The sequence below is a fragment of the Gadus macrocephalus genome, chromosome 11 (genome assembly GCF_031168955.1).
Source record: "Gadus macrocephalus chromosome 11, ASM3116895v1".
Classification (NCBI taxonomy): Eukaryota; Metazoa; Chordata; class Actinopteri; order Gadiformes; family Gadidae; genus Gadus; species Gadus macrocephalus.
The window spans coordinates 5553636-5577620 of record NC_082392.1 but is presented as its reverse complement, the minus strand read 5'-3'; the positions used below and the strand labels follow the sequence as shown (position 1 = coordinate 5577620).

Here is a 23985-nt window from a genome sequence, read left to right as displayed (position 1 = left end):
AAACTGTAAATGAGAGTTGAAAACAGCTCAACTCTATGCAAATGAGCTAGTAGCGTTTCGGCTGTAAATGGGCGCCAGCCAATCGGATTGTAGATGTCTCTCGTCGGCGTGGGTCCCAGTAAACACACGCGAGAAAACGCAAGAGCGATATGAGCTGTAAATATTTTGGATAGCGTTGCGTTTTGAGCTATTTGGCGATTTTGCAGTTAGGTCTCATTTATTGACCGATATAATCGCACTTTCTTTTCTGAGTGTGAAGTGCAGGAGCAGGAAGATGAGAACCTTGCACTATCAGATTAGGTCACCACTTTAGGACTAATCTCACTCTCTTTGACTCCGTCAAAGAGATGATTTGAGTCCGCCCTCGCATGGAATTAATCATTTCGTTGGGTTAGGTATTTCTCTTGTGAAATGGACTGAAAATACCTCGCCTGATAGAATGCTTGGACCAGGCGGTGTCGGTTTATGGAATATCTCAAATGGTCGAGTAGGCTATGGACCTCCACCAAATGTCTCTATTATTGGCAAGCTCTAAACTTTCGGGGCCAAGCAGTCGAAGGGGGCTTGTCACAGAAATATTCATAACTTCCCATCGATTTGCGCCCTCAAAAAAGATACTGAAAGGTCACAAAATCGGTCTGTCTGTTAACAATAGTGCCTACCAATGTTGGTTACAATTCATGGTTGATTGTGAAATAGTAGGCCTAATTGCAAGTAGAATAGCCTAAAAGTATAATTATAGAGTATATTTTGGTACTGTTGACGCCAAAACATGACAAAGAAGTCTATTCATGGGGACTTTTAAGAACATGCACATGAATTGCCATTAACGAGTATTCCACGCATACGTTTTTTAATAGTAGAAAATGTTGGTGAAAGCAGACATTAGAAAACATACCCCCCGCCCCCTTAACTTGGTAGAATCAAACCAACACCATTGAAATATAATGGACGATTACTGGTGAGCTGAATCAAAACGAGATCACCGAGGCATTATCTGACCAAATTGAGTAGGAAGAAGCGGCCGCAGAGGACCGCGAGGATGAGCCCGATGCCGAGGGCCGCGTGGTTCAGACGGCGCGCTACGGCGCTCTTCGCCCGGGCAGCCTGCAGATCACCACGATCTATCGCCTTCCTTGTCTGCGAAACGCACGCACACACACACACACACGCACGCACACACACACACACACACACACACGTCACACACACACACACACACACACACACACACACACACACACACACACACGTCACACACACACACACACACACACACACACACACACACACACACACACACACACACACACACACACACACACACACACACACACACATCAAGGGGGTTGGGAGAGAACAACAACCGTGACTGGCACGAAATCAACCCAACTCTGACCTTTTTGGCCCAAGCCTCGAAGAATGGTAACAATTATGTGGGAAGGTGGACAATGACCATGGGTTCTGGCTTCTGTTAACTTGGTTACTGAAACTAGCACAATGGACATCTGTTGATGTGACTAAGGCTACCCTCAATTGTTTTATTGTGGATCCAAGAGAAGGTGTTTTCTCTTGATTGAGGCCAATATAAATCATAATTATTGTTTGCAAAGTCCACTATTTAGGTAGCATCACCTGAAGCATTGGTGCGCATAGAGTTCAAACAAAGATGAGAGTAACAAACCAAGATATGACACCATGACAACAATTGTTGGGAAATGATGAGTCATCTTTCAAACCATACCGCTTCCAACAGCTGCTTTGCGTTAGTCCACTTTAGATGAGAGATTCAAAACACTTTCATTTTCTGAAGCTGCAAAGTAGCCCAAGTCTAAGTGCAAACAGCCACGAAAACCAGCACTTTTATTGTTAAGGTGAACTTTGTGTTTGGTGTATCAAATATGGATCTTTCCGGGCAACATGCGAGGACATTTGGGGTGAGATGAGAGTGCAATGAAGACGGTAATGAACCAAGGGGAGATAATTCAAGTAGTAAGAGGAAGTAGATAGGTTACAGCGCCATGGCAATTCAATTATACGTAATGATTCATTAGTTCACAGGTCATTATCTACTATAATCTATGAATACTGGGGACAAAGCAACAACAGCAATTGGGAGATACAGGAAGTAGAGAGAGGAACAGTTTGGCACAAGAGTCATAAACAACTTTATAGTTGTTTATAGACAGCTAGGCATATATAGAACTTCATAAATGGTTATACATCAAACTTATTTTTATAAAATAACCAACTTGAAGATGGTATATGTGACTCAGTTTGTGGAAAATGTAAAACCCTTCGCCTTATTTCTCCTGCCAAATTACCTTGAGTGTTTGCGTGTGTGTGTTTCTTTTTTTATTCGATTTCTCTGCAAATTATTATTACAAATTATTATTACAAATACATGTGGTCTTGCAAAGACCACATGTATTGAACTCAAATGTTTGTAACTTTATTCATGCATACATGTGATATATGTATCACAAATGATGTAGGCCTATGAACATTAATACATCATACAACATTTGACAATGTAAAAATCTACTAAGATGTGTATGTTTAAAGGGTATAGAATGTGAGGATTTCGTAGTGAAATACAGAATATAGTAAATATGGAGGAAAGCATAAATGCTTTGCAGCAGTGAGACAACGCTGAATTTATATTTGCACAACTTTTGGCTGTCCACGTGTTCTACGTGCAAAGACAGAGCAGATTTTTCTTTGATATGATCAACATTTTACTGGAGGATTGACATCAATAATGGACGTCGTAGTCTGGAAATTTGATAAATATGCACATAACGTTCAAACTTTCAATTATTTTCCTTTGTTGGTTTCGAAATTCTGAAACTTTATAATCACCTTAATATATTTCTTCGGAAAAGTGCTGCAGTGTAAAACGTCTAAGGCCTAAGCATATGCTAACAACGCTACATATTTAAAGACGTAAATGTTGAGTAAAATACCAATGGGCCTACACCAACTGCACAAAACCTTAAAACAAAATTAATTGATTGCATCAAAAGATCAACAAACTTAGATTGGGGCTGATTAGCGAGTATGGTATGAGTGATAGATAGATATTCATGCTAGATATTCTCTCTCTCTATGGCTCTAGGTACGACTAAACCGAGATAGTCCAATTATGCCGCTTTTCCACCGCACATGTAGCTCGACTCGACACGACTCGACACGACACGACTCGACACGGTAGCAACACGGGTGCTTTTCCACCGCAAATAGTACCTCCTGGACGTGGGCGGGGTCGGCTGCGCGAAAGGGCCGTGACGTATTTGTGTACGCGACGCAAACAACACATACGCAACCCACACATGGACAGAACCCACATAACAACAATGGAGGACATCGATCACATTACTATTATTAGCCGGCATGTTGAAGAAGTTGGAGAAGTGGAACATGTTGGCTGCGGCGCTGCTATGGATGTTACCAGCATGGTTGCCATGTCGCTCTCGTGACTTCGTCACACTCTCTGGCCAATCAGTCGCCGGCCGTCTGCCGACGTCACCTTTTAGCATCGGCTCAGCTCGCTTGGTACCTAGAGCGAGTAGGTACTAGAAAAAGCAGCCACTTCAGGTACCAGATACCATGGTACCGCGGTGGAAACGCAAAAAATGCGAGCTGAGTCGAGTCGTGTCGAGCTGGTACCATGCAGTGGAAAAGCGGCAATAGACTAATTTAATGATGGTGTACAGGAGGATGAAGGCTAGTCCGATTCCCAGAGCCATGTGGTTCAGCGTTCGGGCCGTATTGCTCTTCCTCTCCGCGGTGATCTGGTCGCCGGCCATGTTGGCATCACGGGTCTAAAGGAGGGGGAGGGTGTGAGGGGGGGTGGAGGTTGGACACATGAGGGGCGTAAGGAAGGAGGAGAATAGCAAGACAAATTGTGAGATTAGAGCAAGCCCCCGAGAGCACTTTAATCATGGACCAAGACTTTAATAGGCCCATGCGGGAGCAATGCATACTGCCGCAATCCACCAGTGCTCAGCGGCCAAGCCTGGTATTGCAGCTGTTTAAGCGGGCTGTGGACGGGTCCCTCGATTCAAGGGGCCCAGAAGTAGACCGTTCCCTCCAATACAAGTGGGGACCAGGAATGTGTCTCCGCAAAAAATGTCTGGATATCAATCAAAGGCTCATAATTATCTTTATACCATGTACTACTAAAATGTAAATTTTCTCTTTTCAAAACGCCACTTCAAGCGTTTTATTTTTTGCAGGAGAAGGAGAGGTGGGCAGCTGAGAAGGAGTTGTAGTGAAACAAATGTTGTCTCTGCCCGGCATCCGAGAGGGCTCAGTGCCCTCCGTTAACTTGTCGTGTCCGAGGTTTTTCCTTTTACTTAACATGAATGACGTTGATGGTTTTTGGGCACTTTGTTGACTATTTATCGCTTATAGTCGCCGAGGGATGTATAGACCTCTCGCTTATGATGCTACAATGCTAACAATGCTACGCACCGAAATATTTCTGCATCCGGCACGTCATGCACTAGGGCGTGGCTTGCTCTCAAGATGCCATTTTTGAAAATGCTGTCCTTTCTTTAATAGGTCCATGGATTAGAGCCATGGACCTATTAAAGAAAGGACAGCATAGGTAGGTCCATGGATTAGAGCCCCCCAAAAAAATGAAAATTGTTCAGCACAGCCAATGACAAGAAGGATTAGTTTGTGACGGAGTTTGCAACATTAGCGAATAATGAAGAAGAGGAAAAGGGTGGGGCATAGATATTGCATTTGAAAGACAGAGTTTATTAGACTTAGGCAGCATTATGGTATTATACCAGGATTTTAGAAATACAGTCTAGGGCTGGGCGATTAATCGTATTTTGATTGTGATTTCGATTTTAGCGTAAAACGATCACAAAATTAATATAATCACGTTTTTAGACGTTTTTATTAAATGTTTTATAGAAAGTGCAGTCCAGAACAGCTGGATACATATACATTATTTTGGTTTGAACATGTTATTTTTGACCATTTTGTGTATTTTTTTTAAGGCTAAATTTCACAGTTCTCAGTTACATAGGGTTTTTTGGGAGCGACTGGCTGAATAAATACATCATGTTTTCAAACTCAAAAATCGTTTGTATAATCGTGATTTCAATATTGACCAAAATAATCGTGATTATGATTTTTTCCATAATCAAGCAACCCTACCGACGGCATTAGGCCAGTGGAGCAGCGGCTTGAATCAAACGCACATTAATCGGTTAATACCGGTCAAACTGCCTTGACATACGTGGAGTTGCCCATCTATTCATTGTTCTATGGGTATCAAATATGAGTTCCATGAGTGTTTGATCCCAGCAAGACTTGTCTTGACTTGGCTAATTGCATGTTAGACATGGACCTCTATCACCAGCAGCTCAGCTTTGAAATTACATGGGTGAGAATGAAAAACGAGATGCCGCCCAAGCCTAGAGCTTATGGATAAAAAGACACATACCCAAATGGCAGTACTTAGTAATCAAGTGATACCACAGGAAAAAAAGTTACAAATGCAACTTTCTTGCATTTTCAATCTGCACAAACATTTTCAAACTCCATCTTTTTACAAATGTTTGTAACTTTATTCATGCATAAATGTGATACATTTATCCAAAATGATGTATGAACATTAGTACTTTATACATTTATTTAACAAACATGATTGACAACCGATATATGTAAAAATCTGCTAAGTTAAAGATGTGTTTGTTTAAATGGTATAGAATGTGAGGATGTCTTAGTGAAATCAAGAATATAGTAAATATGGTGGAAAGCATAAATGCTTTGCAGCAGTGACACAATGCTGAACTTATATTTGCATAACTTTTGGATGGCCACGTGTTCTGCATGCTGTATCAAAGACAGAGCAGAAAAAACGAAAGGGAACACACAAGAGACTGTAAAATGATTAATTTTGCTTTGATTGATCAACATTTTATAGGAGTAAATGGACATCGTAGTTGGAAAAGTGATGAAAAAGCACAAAACTTTCAAACGTTATATTATTTTCCTTTGTTGGTTTCGAAAATTTTAAACTTTAAAATTAAACTGTCGAAAGATATTTCTTCGGAAAAGTGCTGCAGTGTAAAACGTCTAACGCCTAAGCATATGCTAATAACGCTACATAGTTAAAGACATAAATGTTGAGTAAAATACCAATGATAAACCAACAGCGCAATCTTACACCTTAGAACAAAATAACTTGATTGGACCAAAAGATCAACAAACTCAGATTGGGGCTGACTAGCCAGTATGGTATGACTAAACCGAGATAATACAATCAGATTATCATACGGCTATTACAAGAATCACGCCGATGATGTACAGGACGAGGAAGGTGAGGCCGATTCCCAGAGCCACGTGGTTCAGCGTTCGGGCCGTATTGCTCTTCCTCTCCGCGGTGATCTGGTCGCCGGCCATGTTGGCATCACGGGTCTAAAGGAGGGGGAGGGTGTCGGAGGGGGGGATGGAGGTGTGGTTGACACATGAGGGGCGCAAGGAAGGAGGAGAAAATCAAGACAAAGTGTGAGAATAGAGCACTCCAAAAAAAAAATGAAACCGTTCAGCACAGCCAACGACAAGAAGGATTAATTTGTGACGGAGTTAGAGCAACATTAGCGAAGATTGAAGAAGCAGAGGAAAAGTCGATGGGCGGAATAAAGGGTGGGGTGTAGATCTCGTTGTTGAAAGACAGAGCTTATTAGTCTTGGGCGGTATTACGGTATTAAACCAGAATCACGAGGGCAAGTAAAGACACGTCCGCAGGTCTGAGCCCTGCGTGTCCAGAGGTATACCTGCCCAGGAGGAGATAGGCGGGAAGCAGCACTCCTCTCTACAGAGCCTCAGTTTGGGCACCAGAACAACAACAACAGTTTTGCGCGGCCAGTGGAGCTTGAATCAAACGCACATTAATCAGTTAATTCCGTTGAAAATGCCTTGACATACGTGGAGTTGCCCATCTATTCATTGTTCTATGGGCCATGAGTGTTTGATCCCAGCAAGACTTGTCTTGACTTGGCTAATTGCATGTTAGACATGGACCTCTTCACCAGCAGCTCAGCTTTGAAATTACATGGGTGAGAATGAAAAACGAGATGCCGCCCAAGCCAAGAGCTTTTGGATAAAAAGACACATACCCAAATGGCAGTACTTAGTATTTAGTAATCAAGTGATACCACAATCTCAGTTATGAAATCCAAGGTTATGATTCCAATATATCAAAAACATTATGTTGAATCAGGCATTCTTGGACAAATGTTTGTAACTTTATTCATGCATAAATGTGATATATTTATCCCAAATGATGTATGACATTAATAGATCATACAACATTTATTATCAACCCTGATTGACAACGGATATATGTAAAAATCTGCAAGGTTAAAGATGTGTTTATTTAAATGGTATAGAATGTGAGGATGTCTTAGTGAAACATAGAATATAGAAAATATGGTGGAAAGCATAAATGCTTTGCAGCAGTGACACAATGTTGAACTATAACTTTTGGATGTCCACGTGTTCTGCGAGCTGTATCAAAGACAGAGCAGAAAAAACTAAAGGGAACACTGATTGACAAGAGACTGTAAAATGATTAATTTGCGTTGATATGATTAGCTTTGATATGATTTTGCTTTGACATTTTACAGGAGTAAATGGACATCATTTTTGCAAAATTGATTAATATGCACAAAACTTTCAAACAGCAATTATTTTCCTTTGTTGGTTTCGAAATTCAAATTTTTTAACTATAAAATGAAACTATTAAACATTTTTCCTTGAAAAAGTGCTGCAGTGTTAAAAACGCCTAAGCATATGCTTATAACGCTACATAGTTAAAGACGTAAATGTTGAGTAAAATACCAATGATAAACCAACAGCGCAATCTTACACCTTAAAACAAAATTACTTGATTGGATCAAAAGATCAACAAACTCAGATTGGGGCTGATTAGCCAGTATGGTATTACATTTACATTTTACATTTAGGGCATTTAGCAGATGCTTTTATCCAAAGCGACTTACAATAAGTACATTTGTCATAAGAAGTGCATCAATATATCGCTCTCGTATATATCTCGTATATATCTCGGTATGACTATACCGAGATAATACAATTAGATTAATTGAAGCCTCGGTGTATGACAATTGTTTGGATGATTGTCATGATAATCATTATCAGGGAGAAGGCAAGGCCGATTCCCAGGGCCACGTGGTTCAGCGTTCGGGCCGTATTGCTCTTCCTCTCCGCGGTGATCTGGTCGCCGGCCATGTTGGCATCACGGGTCTAAAGGAGGGGGAGGATGTCGGAGGGGGGGGTGGAGGTGTGGTTGACACAAGAGGGGCGCAAGGAAGGAGGAGAAAAGCAAGACAAAGTGTGAGAATAGAGCACTCCAAAAAAAAATGAAACCGTTCAGCACAGCCAATGACAAGAAGGATTAATTTGTGACGGAGTTAGAGCAACATTAGCGAAGATTGAAGAAGAGGAAAAGTCGATGGGCGGAATAAAGGGTGGGGTGTAGATCTCGTTGTTGAAAGACAGAGCTTATTAGTCTTGGGCGGTATTACGGTATTAAACCAGGGTTTTTAGAAGTACAGACGGTATGAGTTAATACCCTGACAAATACAGAAGCTCCTCTTTCCATTCAACCTTCAGACATCTTATGAATACATTTCTTATTCTGTGTATATGTATATTTTGGCGAGGATTCGAAGCATGACCTATTATTAAATCCAAAATCAGTTCCGCCGCTTAGTTTGAAAGTAGACATTTTAGAAATTTAGAAAGATATTGTTTATTCAACAGATATTCCTGCTCCGAATCACGAGGGCAAGTAAAGACACGTCCGCAGGTCTGAGCCCTGCGTGTCTAGAGAGGTATACTTATATCCAAATAGCAGTGCTTAGTAATCAATTGATACCACATGAAAAAAAGTTGCCAATGGAAGTTTACTTACATTTTCTGCACAAAGAAAAGTCAACTTAAGCTGCTTTTCAACTTATTGACCGGCTTCTCGTGCACCTTGTCTAAAAACCTCTGCTTCAAGATGCAGAACCAACCACTGCTACAGCCGTTTGCTACATCCGTTGTTTCGCAAATGCTTTGGTATTGCGAGATTGGAAACAGCTGTGGGCCTGCTGCCGTACATGGCGTTGTTGTGCTAAGACACCAAACCAGAGCCCAGTACCCCTCCAGCACTTGAGACCTCACTAACATGGCTGCCCAATCAGGCTGACTGCAGCTGGGGGGCAGCTTTTCTAACCAAATCCATCATGTGCTCTAAAAGAAACGGCACCGTTTCCTTCCATCCCACAGAACGGGAAGATGCTTTGATTTATGCTGTGTATAGAGGCGTAGGATGCATATATGGACAGGATAGCATTTAAAATGACCTCATAAAGACATAAAAGAAGGTGTATGAAAAGAATAAAACACCAGCTCCCGTATCCTTATCAAAAAACCGCCACAATAAACCGGTCTTTCAACATCACCACCCTGAGTCCTTTGTCTGGAGAAGCCCAGGTAATGTCCCCTCGCTGGAGTTTGGCACTGGCACTGCAACGCGGGTAGGTGTGGTTCACCTGGCCGCCTGGCCACCTGGTCGAGTCTATCATAATAGACTCGACCAGGTGAGGCTACTTAAACCAGCCATCATCCACACACACACACACACACACACATTATTCATTTATAATGATAATAATAATAATAGCTTCTTTTTTTTTAAAGCGCTTATCTTGGTACTCAAAGACGCTTTACAAAAAGGCATACAGACAGTACAGACACTCAAACAAGAGGCAAATAAACAAAACTACAACAATAGACAACACATTAAGAGAGAGAGAGTGGATGATGGCAGAGGTTGATTCGTCAGATGTTGTAGGTGGTCCTGAAGGGATGGGATTTAAGATGACTTTTGAAGTGTATCAGAGTTTCAGAGGTTCATTATGCCTCATGTATTTAAAGGTCCCATGACATGCTATTTTATGTATTCTTTAATATAGGTATTAGTGGGCAACTAACACAGTATTCAAAGACGTTCCCTAAATTCAGCCGTGGTGCAGAGTTACAGCCACTCCGAGCCAGTCGCACATTGAGCTTCCCCCAAATGCGCTGTTTCGGTGGGCGTGTCAAGGAGGAGGGTGGGGGTGTGGCCCTGAGCAGCTTGCAGCCACCATGCGCTCTGTTTACAGTGGATGTATCGCAATGGCGAGCCGCACACAGCCTTTAGCCGTGTTCTGTAAATATTCTAGAACACACGGGAGTCCTGGAGCTCTATATCTAAATATTATCATATAGCCTACACAGATATCTATATCATATAATATATATTATCACGGCCAAAAGCTGTGTGAGCCAATATTATGAATCTCAAACGACCGCGTTGGGTTCTCCGACGTTCCTGGTTCTTCAACGTCCACATCAATGTGAATACACACACTGTAACGCAAGTGTTTCTTGTCGGTTCTTTGACGTGTCTTGTATTTCCACAACGAGACTGTCGTGGGGGTTATCTGAGCCATGGTTGAGAAGGAATTGGGGGAAAGGAACTTTGATTTGACTCGCTGAAGTACATGAACTGCGACATGCCGCCGGTTGCCGCGAGGCACCATCGCCCGGCAGCGGGCAGCCGGCAGCAGGCAGCGTGCGGTTCAGTCGACTTCAGGTTGATGTGAAAGTGGAAGAACCAGAGACGTCGCAGAACCCGACAAAGTCGTTTGTGATTCATAATATCGTCTGGAGGCGCACACAATATGTTATATGATATAGATATCTATGTATATGATATTATTCAGATATAGAGCTCCAGGACTGTAACGCAAGTGTTGTACACTTCCTTGTTATTTGGATAACCGTTCTGCTGTTGGTGTGACGTCGGACTCTCGTATCTGGTATTTCTACAACGAGACTCGTATTGGGGGTTATCTCAGCCAAGGTTGAGAATGAATTGGGGGAAGGAACTTTGGCTTTGACTCCCTCAAGAACATGAACCACGACAAGGAGGAGAAAGGGATCTTTGCCGGGCAGCGCTTATGCACCTCCGGCTCAAGCGGGAGACATTCGCCGCCAACAATCCCTTTCTCCTCCATGTCGTGGTTCATGTTCTTGAGGGAGTCAAAGCCAAAGTTCCTTCCCCCCAATTCATTCTCAACCTTGGCTGAGATAACCCCCAATACGAGTCTCGTTGTAGAAATACCAGACGTGTTATGCGCCATCACACCAACAGCAGAACGGTTATCCAAATAACAAGGAAGTGTACAACACTTGCGTTACAGTCCTGGAGCTCTATATCTAAATAATATCATATAATACATAGATATCTATATCATATAACATATTGTGTGCGCCTCCAGACGATATTATGAATCACAAACGACTTTGTCGGGTTCTGCGACGTCTCTGGTTCTTCCACATCAACCTGAAGTCGACTGCACCGCGCGCTGCCTGCGGCCGGCTGCCCGCTGCCGGGCGATGGTGCCTCGCGGCAACCGGCGGCATGTCGCAGTTCATGTACTTCAGCGAGTCAAATCAAAGTTCCTTTCCCCCAATTCCTTCTCAACCATGGCTTAGATAACCCCCACGACAGTCTCGTTGTGGAAATACAAGACACGTCAAAGAACCGACAAGAAACACTTGCGTTACAGTGTGTGTATTCACACACACACATGTGGCGCTCGCACGGTCGAGTCTCATTGGCGGGCCAACGTCTCTGGGCGGGCCAGGCAGAGTAAGGGGAGGAGCTGAGATTCCTCATGACGTCATGAGCACAGATTTCCAAATCAGCGCGCTTGAGCCTCCGTTTTTTCAAAGGCGAGCAGAACAGCTAGTGCTCGTTTTACACCAAACGCAAGTTTTAGCCACTGGGGGACCATAGGCAGGCTAGGGGAACTCATATTTATGTTAGAAAACCTCATAAATTGAGATTTTCATGTCATGGGACCTTTAAGTATACTTAAAGTATAAGGTATTTTTCTGTTCAACATTTCAATGTATTCAAAATGGATTTTGATAGATCCATAAAGCGTTAACAAAAGGGGCAAGAAAAGTGGGATGAAAGTAGTGCCGCTCGATTATGGAAAAAGTCATAATTACGATTATTTTGGTCAATATTGAAATCACGATTATTCAAAGATTATTTTTGTGTTTGAACACATAATGCATTTATTCAGCATTTCTCTCCAAAAAAACCCTTGTAACAGAGAACTTGGACATTTCGAACCAAAAAATACACAAAATGTTAAAAAAGAAAATGTAAAAATCGAAATAATGCACAAATATGTATCTACAAATATTTTATTTATTGATTATAGTTTGGAGATCGTTTGACCCATAAATTTTAATCACGATCAAAATACGATTATTTCCTAGATGAAAGTATTTTTTGTTACCACCAATTGAACTATAATTTCACTAGAGTTAAACGGTTGTTACCTATTACGGCCATAAGCTTGGAAAATGGCAACACCTACCACACAGTTTTGCAAGCATACCCAATGTGTTGTGCAAACTGTGTTATCTCAATCCAAGAGTTTGGTCTGTTTCTGGGGCTTTTAGATATGTTCCCTGTGAAATAACCTTTCACTTCAAACACCTGTTGGTACTGGTTTACAAAGCTCATGTGGGGCAGATGCATTAAAGGCTGTCCTTATCATTTATTATATTGCAAAGCCCAGGGAGTACCTTAGTTCTGTTGTATTGGGGTCTCTCTTGGGCTGATCCCCCTGAAAATTAATCCACAGAACGTTCCGAAACCTCATCGATAGAAATTCATTGTTTGCGTGAACTTAAGAAAACCACTGTAGTGGACCAATGATAACTAACTAGCACACGGTACTTTTGTGTGTTTTCACAACGATGGAATCATTGTAATGAGCAAGGAACATGTGATCTGTAATTCAGGAACCCCTGACTAAACAGTAATAACAAGTTGCTTCATAACATTACCATTTCGACAGAACTTGATTTATCAATAACCAACGCTACCAGTTAACTTTGTATGGGACGCAATAAACCCCAGCTTTTGCTGTGGGACAAAGGTTTAACTTGGTTTAATGTCCAGCTAAAGCATTTGACACAGTGCAGGCATTTGGGGCAGCTGGAGGTCTTTAGAGACGTTTGGGTTTTATAATGTGCAATAAATACTTGTGGTTTAGCCTTGCTTTTAGAAGATGCTTGGGTTCTTCTCTGAGTGCATAGTTTTGTACCTTCCCAAGCCATGCTTACATAGAATCTTTCAAAAAACCTAGCCTTAAGGTGTAGTTTGTTAGGCAGTAATATATAATAAAAAAAAACTATAAAGGAATCTGGCTTTCACAAATTCATGAATGTGATATTGATATTCAGACCACAAAAGGTTTTGAGGACACAGCTATGAAAATGAAGCCTGGGAACTAGACTAATCTCGCAAGCTCATGTTTCATTTGCTCTGCAGATAGGTCAGTTTCCCCTCCCGTACAAAAGTATTTTCTGCCCGGTACGGGATTGGTCGGTTGTGATTGGTCCGTCCATCGCATAGCAGGCAGAAAGCTTTTTATATGGGGGGGGGAGTAGGACCATATCTGCAGAGCAATGAAACATGAGCTTGCAAGATTTGTCTCATTCCAAGGCTAATGAAAATCTATACGGTTGCCATTGTACTAGATCATAGCCCTCATGCCAACTACTGGATAAGAGGGCTAGCATGACATGGCAGGTATATCGGGATACTGATGACATAGTTGAAGTAGATATGGATTCCAGCAGTAAGAAATAAATATAAACACAGTAAAACAAAACAGCAAATGGGCACATACGGAAGAACACGCACAAACATACAATTCAATGTTTCCCCAAACACTGTATTGTTAAGGCGGCCGCCTTAACAAACAATAGGGCCCCGCCTTGACTACCAATGTATTAAAAAATATATATATATTATTAGATATTTTTTTGTTGACAAAAAATAAAGATAAATAATGCATCGGTAATACTTTTCACAACAATAGTCCTGCCATAGAGCTTTCTGAATGTAATTGAAATGGCGGCATCAGGCGGCAAAGATACCTCTTTCCTTACCCCCTTGTTTCAGTTGTTTTGCCCTCTTTTTCATGTTTCCCTGCCAACTCCCAATTACCCAGATCCAAACCAATTCTACTGCGCTTCCTTCAAAAAGCAGCCGTCTTTGTGAAGCAGACAGGCTGGGAATGTGGCTAACTTCCTCTCTTCCTCTGCCTTCTTCCAGTGGACCCAACTTGTGCTCTTATTTTAGTTTGAGAAAGACCAAAGCCAATGACCCAGTATGGACCGAAATAATTATAAGAGTGCCAAGAGATGGAGAGAAAACATTGATCGTCATTTCTGCAATCCATATCTGTCTGGCGTCGCCACTGAACAAGAAGCCCACTGGACTTTGTTGGGCTGTCTGCATACATCATTATATGAACGGGATCAGCAACATTCCAGTGTTTGCTTTCAAATGCAATGACTTAGGCTGTGCATCCCGCTAAACTCGACGCGGTATTAACAAACTATATTTAGTTATCATTATTATTCCAGCCATTTATTACAATTAATTTTTAGTACTTATTTCCTTCAGAGCTTAGTCTCAAGTTGTAGCCATATGATATAATGTTGACTAAATGACCATTAGCATATTACTATGAATATGATATTACTTAACATTACCAACAGAAAGGGAACAGAAAGGCTCACGTAAAGGAAAATGCTTCATTCTTTTGGCAACATAGCTCAATGGTTGGTACAGCATGCATCTCCCTTCCTGCCTGCTGCAACAAATGGATCGAATAATGTTTTGGCTCTAAAGCCGTTGCTGTTATCCATCTGTGTCTTTACAGTATGTAAGCACAGAGTACCGCTCTCAGCAAAAATCTGAGCGTGGCAACCACTTTCCTATTGTTGCTGTATGTAACGCATTAGCCATCATCAGATATCATACATCTTTACATAGTGCAGTGTTTCCCCCACGTTCACACAGCAGCGGCGCGCCGCCGCTGCTGAATTTTCTCCGCCGCTGCAATAAAAATCCTTCTCCTCATTTTTTTTTTTTACGTAGCTCCTTTTAGAAAATGTACAGCGCGTAACGTCAATTGCGCAGCACGCGGCACATCGTCACGTAACCAACATCAAAGAAGAAAAATACACAGCGAGTGTGGCAGTTGTTGGCAGTAGGCTACCCTACACGGTTGCAAAGTTACATTGATTCTAGCAGTAGCGAGTGAAGCGGAAGATCGAAGAAAGAAGGAAAGAGAGAGACAGACAGAGAGAGAGAGAGACAGACAGACAGACAGACAGAGAGAGAGAGAAAGTAAGTTGCTAAAATGTGTCGCTACATGACCACCAGTGTTAAAAACCCTCTGAGCCCAATCATTTTATTGTATCTATAAACCGCAACCTCCATGCCGTTTTTCCTCTAGTATTGTGTGTGCGTGCTTAGGCCTATGTGTGTGTGTGCGTGTTGTCGCTCTTTTTGGGATCACTCATAGCCTTTACAGGAGCTTATATCCAGCCTAGGTATTTTCGGGAACTTTGAAAAATGAATCCATACTGTTAGATCCGATGTTGTTCTTTATTGCCATATAAAATCTGTTTACATCGCGTATTTTAGTTAGGGAGTTATGCTAATCGCCTGTAATCATGTGGTCATTAGCATAAATGCAGGGAAAAAACCTAAGGACTTCTTAAAAGATCATGAATAGTTTCTATTATGTATAACTTATATTTATTTTATAATTTTCTCATCACTTTTTGACTCCCAAGACTAAGAAGAAGTGTTTTAAGCAATAACAAGCTTATCATCGCTCTCTTGTCCTCTTCCCCTGACTCTCACTGTCTCACAAAGGAGCTGAGCTCACCTGAGGTCTATTTGTAGTGCTAAGGCTCACACTGATTGGTATTCAATTAGCTTTATTTTTTATTTTTCATGTGTGTGAGTCTGTGTTCTTTTCAAATTTTAGTTAGGTTTATAATTTAAAAAGATGTGTTTTGCCCATTGTTGCAGGGGATTTCATTTTTGAACAAAGTGTCTTATGTAAAAAACAGTTATGCTTTGGGCATAGCAACCATGTTTAGTGTTTAAGCATTAGGCAAAAATATGTAAATAAATTGTGCAAATTATATTTGCGTTGTGGCATTTTTTGTTTAAATATTACTATACAAAAATATAAAAATCTGTAAATGAAGACACAAAAGGCAAAGTTACAACACCAATAATCCCATCTACAGTAATACACAGGACTGTTTGAATAGGATTTAAGTGCATAGTCTCCTCTCAAAGTGCACCAGATTCATGCTTTCCAATGTAAAGGGTACAAAAAATTTTCGGCCGGGGGGGCATGCCCCCGGACCCCCCTAGAGGGACCACACCACCGCTGCTGAAAAAGATCCTGCGGGAAACACTGTAGTGGTTAAGATTACGTTTCCATTTTTGAATAAAAAACAACAACATGGTAGCTTTGCAATTCTAAACCATGTTTAGGCAACAAGTCTATATTTCATACACATGTTGTATTGTGAGCACTCTCTAATATTAGATAAAAACATGATAATAAAGTCACTAGACCCTGGATGTCTAGTTTTCAATTAATTTTCTATGAATCTATTTTTTAGGCAAAGGGGACCTTGAAGCAAACTCGATAGAAATTCTCCCCGGGAAAAAAAAGGCAATTGTTTTCGGATTGTTTTTGGATGCAACTTTCTATCCAACAATTTTCCATTGAAAAACAACAGGGAGATTCTGGTAGAAACCACAGAAGCCGGAAATGATTCAACCACCTTTACCTTGCCAGATTGACTTCCAGTAAACCCAGCTTGTTCTCCACAAACATAACCTAAAATACTTTCGATTCGTGGGAAATGGGTTGGGTGAGGCTCAGCTTGGTGACTGCAAGGAAAATAACACTTATCTTTTAAGTTACCCCCCCCCCCCCCCCCCCCCCGTATCACAATACAAAAAGCCTTTTGACGAAAAGGAAATTCCAGGCAATTTATGCCTCAAGCCAAGTTACAGAATGCAGAAACCAGAAGTTACGGACAAGGTTCCTTTATTAACAGTCAGAAGAGAACAGTATGACAGAGTGCGAATATAATAACGTAATCACACCTTTTAATCACAGACCTGTTTTAAAAGAGTATTTAATAAAAAAAGAAATGGAATAATAGCCAATACAAGCTGAACATTTGAAATACTGTGGACGTAGATAGGTGGCAAGGTTTGGGAGGCGTAACAAAGAACAAGAAAGCCTAAGAACAGTTGAGCGAGCATCGCAGTAAACCGAGATAATAAAATTGGATTATCTGGCGAATATGAAGATCATTGAGAGAATGAAGAAAGTGAGCCCGATGCCCAGAGACACGTGGTTCAGCACTCGGGACGTTCTGCTGTTCTTCTCCGCGCTGATCTGGTCGCCGGCCATGTTGGCATCGCGGGTCTAAAGGATGGGGAGGAGGGAGTCGTGTGGATGACCGGTGAGGGGGGCGCAAGGAATGAGGAAAAGAGCAAGACAAAGTGAGAGATTAGAGCCCAAGAAAAAGGAAAACAGTTCACAACAGCCAATGGCCCTTTCTCTGTCTGAGTTCTTGTCTGATCTTGTGTTATTGCGTCCTTGTTAAACGTCCTCTTATGTTTGTCGAGTACTCCCCCAATAAGTTTGCCAAGAACGGGTACAATTCCCAGGAGTGTCATCTAACCCTTGGCTGCGTTCCAAATCCCATACTTCTTTTTACTTCTCAGTACGTACTGCGTCCGGCCGTCTACCCTTACAAAGTGGATACTGTTGCATAAAGAATGCAACCACAATTAGGAAATACTGCAGGGGATGTCACTGATTAGCACACCCAAAGTGAGCAAAGAACATGCTGGTTTGCATACTGAGAAACGCGACCGGATGAAGCTCAACATCCTGGTATTTTTAACATACTGCATTTTCCATTCTATGTATGAGGACACACTAAATCTGTTTCTTGCATACTAAATTAGAATGGTGGTATGGGTATTGGGACGCAGGGAAAGTTACCTGGCAGCACAGATATTCCAGCAGTCATTTCGCCATTCGAGCCAGGAGGGGCAAGAGGCAGAACTATGGCGACACATTAGTGCCATAATTCACTAATGTGATAAAAGATGCATTCGGCCGTATTATATTATTCCACACGCGTAGATGTTAACTGCGAGCGCGCAAAAGATCTCTGCGCGCGCGCAAATTACCTCTGCGCGCGCAAAACAGCCTCTCGCGCGCGCAAATTACCTCAGCGCGCGCAAAACAGCCTCTCGCGCGTAACAGCCTCTCGCGAAAGATGTTTTTACGCTCGCTCGAATTTAATTTTGGCACTATGGGGGAGGGAACCAAGGCAGGGCGGGCTTTCCTATGATTGGCCGTTTCTGAAGCGCGATATTTGATTGACAGCCCTCCTCAGCCTTCCTCTCATTCAATTCTGAATTGGCTGAAACGATAGTTACGTATTGTAACTCTAGATTCTATGAGTATAGGAACAGCCTTTTAAGGCTATTGCTATTGGGTTATCCCTAGGCGTGAGCCGTAGCACTGAAAAATGTGTAATCCCCGACCACCAACAGCGTGGGCCTCAATTACGTCCGCGTGCGGCGTGCCTCAACGACGTCCGCATTTCGCAGATATAGTCGGGCGCCGGCGGACGTTCTGCTCCCAATAAACAGCTTTTCTTCTGCTATTTAAAGGACAATGAGGCCGACACTTAAAAGGCTGCGCCTATACTCATAGAATCTGGAGTTACAATACGTAACTATCGTTTCAGCCATTTACTGAACAATTCAGAATTGAATGAGAGGAAGGCTGAGGAGGGCTGTCAATCAAATATCGCGCTTCAGAAACGGCCAATCATAGGAAAGCCCGCCCTGCCTTGGTTCCCTCCCCCATAGTGCCAAAATTAAATTCGAGCGAGCGTAAAAACAACCTTTGCGAGAGGCTGTTACGCGCGGGAGGCTGTTTTGCGCGCGCTGAGGTAATTTGCGCGCGCGAGAGGCTGTTTTGCGCGCGCAGAGGTAATTTGCACGCGTGCAGAGATCATTTGCGCGCTCGCAGTTAACATCTCCACGCGTGGAATAATATAATACGGCCGAATGCATCTTTTATCACATTAATGAATTATGGCACTAATGTGTCGCCATACAGAACTTGCAAACAATGGAATATATTATTTTTTTTATGAATATACTATTTCATCCCTAAAGTCACATCTGATCATGTTTTAGGTGAGGAATCAATTGCGTCGATTTCAAATGTTGGCAGTTTTACCGGAATTGATTCGGAAATGTCTGTCAACGATCTCGGAGTCGAGAAGCTCCATACTCGACTGCTGGTAACATTAACGCTCACAGACCCCTCGGCACACAGTCCACAGCAGCTAACAAGAGAGGACGGCGGAGAACAACCAGGCCATCTTCTAATTGAGAAAGGCCACTATGACAAGAGGGATGAGAGCAAAGGTAGCGAAGAACGAAAAAGATTGGAGAAATCAAGGGTGGATCAGGGAGGTCGTGATTGAAAGATGGAACGTATAAGGCTTGATCTTAATTAGACTGGAGATGGTATTATGGTTGAAAAGTCATTTAGAAATTAGAAAGGTATACTTCCATACCGACAAAAATACAGATGTTACGCTTTCTATTGAACGTGTTTTCCAACATCTCATAAATACCCCCGTTCGGATTATATCGTATTATGTCGCATATTCGCATGGTGGCAATATGTTTGACTCTACAGTTTCACCTGCATTTATTTGCTACTGGCCAGGTGTAAAAATAACTTTAGCCGCAGCTTTTTCCGGCAAGTTTTGCAGATATCGTCTTTAACATTCTTTTTGTATCAGAAATACTCCTACATTGACGACTACAGGTGATTTTTGGGTGGATACAAAGCTTCAATGATTGGTCCCCCAGACTGCTATTGTAGCGTATCCCTCCTCAAACTGGTTTCATTTTTTTTTTCGTTCTCCTGCAGGTTGTGCCAGCAACTTTGGTTCAATTTTCCTCACTGTGCAAAAAAAATCCAATTAGTACAATATCACCTTTTTAAGAGACCAGATGCACTCAGTGTAGCTTAGCCTGGTTACCAAACGTACCAAACCAGGGGGCTCTTATATCAGGGTAAATAATGAAACCGGTTAAGTGCCTTCCTTCTCTCTATGGAGCCATTGTTGTTGCATCGGGCAATTAAAAAGTACCCTGCCTTAAACATAGCGAAACTTAATCAAAATTAACCTGGATACGTCTCATGATTCAAAATGTCTGCAATAGACCTAATATACCTTTAGCTGAACCTTAATGCAAATCCAACTTTAATTTCATTTTAATTCTAAAAAGTAAATCGTTCAATATGCAAGTTATTTCTCAATATAAAATATTTTTTTTAATAGCAGCTGTTACCTACCGTTGGGCATAGATGCAAGACAAACTGTGAAAAGTATCAAACCCAAAGATGTTTTACCCCATCCCAAAATCTTGTGTGTTGAGGAAATATTATCCTGCTCCACTAATGTACTGATCATGTACTTTAATGAGTACCTCAGAGGCTTTCAAGAGATGAAGAGCAGTGCAGCAGAAATGACATCATACAGTTATATCAAAGCCCATTATGAATTGTATGCATCACGTTGCCATGCAATGCCATCTATTAGAAACGAAGATTGACATTTGGTTTGTTACATCGTCTTTTTTGTTCTGTTGGAGGACAAAGAGAAACATTTAAATACCAATTAAAGAGAGATAACTGGCCAATTGTCTTATTTAAGCTGCTATCCAATAACATCCCCCATTTGGAAGTGGCGTGTTAACCGATATCAGTCTCCCTGAGACACCTGATCACAAGCGTACTGCCGGTTTACTGCAAGGTTAGGAAACCCAGGATCAAGGTCCCTTAACCACCTGACGATAGTTGTATCAATCCCTTTTCCTGGGATTTGGGGTGTTGTTTTGGGTCTCTGGTGCTCCCACACGCATACAAACTTTGAAAAAAGATTTTTTTAGTAAGATATACGTTTCTGAGAGTACCCCGCCTACAGTTACCAAACGAGCGAGTCAGTTTCGGCGCCCCCTCCTACGTAGGAAGGGGTTACAATTAAATATTACCTCCCACTTCCCCACCCCCCTCCAATCAGAGCATAGCTAAGATTTTGTGGACCAGCGGACCAGTGGTTGGCGGAGATGTTCGAGTATTTCAGAAGCAGGGATGTTCCATGCAGTTTGCCATGTGACTACCGGGCAGGGATCCTGGCAGCTCCGGCAGGGGGAGCTCGGCGGCAGTCCGTAAGCTCAGCTCCGGGAGTGCAGTCCCTTTCCCCGCCGGAGCTACCGGAATGCCGCCGAAGCTCTGGCGGCAGTCCCGCAGGGGGAGCTCGACGGCAGTCCGTCAGCTACGGCGGCGGGTTAGATAGATATATATTCCGCAAACAGCAACCATCACTTGTCCTCCATGCTGTGGTTCACTCTGACAGCTCATTGGTCAATGCGCAGCAGCTCATTTGCATTAAAGCCAGCACCAGAAACAGTGCATTCTGAAGGGACTGAAACAGAGGGGAATAGCAGTAGGCAATTTTTTATCTCCATAAAAGCTATTTCCAGCAAACAGCTTATAAAAAACGTGTTTTTTTTCTGAACTCATATACTATGTTTAATTGTTGGGAAAAAACCATAATATGTCTCCTTTAAAGAAAATCACGACAGCGTAACAGGTCAAAGCAATTTTACCTCAAACCCCAGTGTTCAGGTAATCCACACAAAACTACTTCTACCTAGTTGTGGACTGCGGTGTGTGGCACATTTCATATACAACATCGCCCATCATGATGTTCATACAGAATGAGGGTACATAAAAGGTATCACAACCAGGGCTCCAAACTAACTTTTTCACAGGTAACACTGATGCCACCTAGCTTTTCATTTAAGAGCACCACAACAAATTAGGTAGCACCATTTTTATTTTTTTTGTGAACGGGAGTTCCTCTTTAGCGATGTTGTAGGCGGTGTTAAACTTGATGATCATATCTTCATTCTCCGCTGAGCGATTGCTCTCATCTATCCTATTAAATGAGGTGGGGAGGGGCTGGGAGCTTCGTGTGATGCAGCGGTCCCTGCACGTCTTGTGCAGGGACATGGCTTGTTCCTCATATCGTAACCACGGGAACTGCTCCAGCCATTGTTGTTGAAAACTGTACTTTTTCTCCCCACTGCCCCCCGCCTTTTTCGCCAACCTGTCACTGTCGTCTTCAGAAGAAGAATCTGAGATTCTTGTCGCTTCCTCTGCTAACCCTTCTCCACCACCACCAACAACAGCCTCATTAGTTTCCTCTGGCGCATTTTTTTTCTTAAAATAATCGACTATCGACCGCTTCGTATTGTATCTGCTTTGTTTACTTTTTCGTGCGTGCTGCGTGCGCAGCAAGACTGTGCACGTGTAGTGCGCAGACCATAGACTGTAAAAGGTGCAGACAGACAGGCAGGCAGAGACAGGTAGCGAGAGAGAGCAGTGGACTCGCAGGAATGAGCCAGAATGTAAGATTTTATTATCAAACACAACCGCAGGAGTGGGGAGAGAAAGAAAAAAAAGTCCCTACTACCACCTAGACAAAGAAGGCTGAGTGTCACAACACCAACCATAACCTCACCATTATATTTAACACAATTTCAAACGCCAACGCTTAGTTAAAACATAGCATCTCAAGTTATGTGTGATTGCTACAGCCGCTGTCACACACAATGCTTTGGTATTGCGCGATTGGAAACAGCTGTGGGCCTGCTGCCGTACATGGTGTTGTTGTGCTAAGAAAATAAGCCAGGGCCTCGTTCCCCTCCAGCACTTGAGACCTCACTAACATGGACGCCCAATCAGGCTGACTGCAGCAGTGTGGCAGACCTCACTAACATGGCCGCCCAATCAGGCTGACTGCAGCAGTGTGGCAGACCTCACTAACATGAAGTATGTATTTCTGTTTAACAACAATATGATTTTTATTAGCCATGTGTTTGTTATGGCTTTGTGACTTTTAACTTTGCTATGGAGAAATGCTGGGACCGTTGTTCTCTAGACATTAAATAGGTTAAGTTAATTTTGGATACTTATACGTGTTTCTGTGATATTTGATTGTCTTAATATATTGTATTCATGAAATGTTTTATAAAAATCAAATGTTAGATTCAGAATGTTGTGGCAGACAGTACACTTACACACGAAAAAGGTTTTATTTTGGATACTTATAATATACGTGTTTCTATGTCATAATTGATTGTATCAATAAATGCATGTTTTCAAACTCAAAAATAATCGTTTGAATAATCGTGATATCAATATTGACCAAAATAATCGTGATTATGATTTTTCCCATAATCGAGCAGCCCTAGTGTGAGTAAAACAAATTCCAAATTACATTGTAACCTTTTATGATAATTCAATAAAGATGAGAAAGTATTTTAAATCACCACCAATCATACTATAATTACACTACAGATTAACAATCATACCAGCGCTACAACATAGATGTACTATATACCCCATTTCAGTATATTTACACACTGATTATAATAAACACCTTATATACTTTCAGTGTACTCTAAATATATTGTTCAATCAAGTTATTAGCAATCTTGGAATGTCCGGGAGGGCTGTAATAATAGATTATTGTGTATGCAATGTACTTTAATACTAATTAAAAAACTATTAACATACACCAAAAATCATTATTCAATATTTCATACGAATCATTAGAAAGACAAATCGAGTATGCATTCGTGAAACGTTATCAGTCTCATGCGGTCAGGGGAAGTGCTGTTAAGTGTTTTTGAATAATAAGTTCCTCATTCAAAACCACCGTGTATTTTGTCCATTTGTGTTGTGTTCCTGTTCGGCTCACAGCTGTTTCACCACTTGTACTACCTCTTGGGACCAACAGTCTACTTTGCTCTTGACTGGGTATAGATAGATGGGGTCATTGCCCCTGATGCCAAGGTCCCGTTTG

General features: G+C 41.9%; 1 protein-coding gene across 4 annotated transcripts in view; it reads right to left on the bottom strand.

Moving 5' to 3' along the window:
- Positions 1 to 836: 836 nt before the first annotated feature.
- The window catches only part of LOC132467913 (protein lifeguard 1-like), a 31241-nt gene continuing 8092 nt past the window's right edge, over positions 837 to 23985 (bottom strand). The window contains exon 3 of one of the 4 annotated variants that reach the window (XM_060065495.1): positions 837 to 1140. In XM_060065495.1, coding sequence (XP_059921478.1) covers positions 994 to 1140 — 147 coding nt within the window. In that variant the 3' untranslated portion in view covers positions 837 to 993. Of the gene's footprint in view, positions 1141 to 5564; positions 6442 to 7381; positions 8290 to 17025; positions 17430 to 23985 lie in introns of those variants that run through there. The other 3 variants (XM_060065496.1, XM_060065494.1, XM_060065497.1) reach the window with 3 other exon arrangements.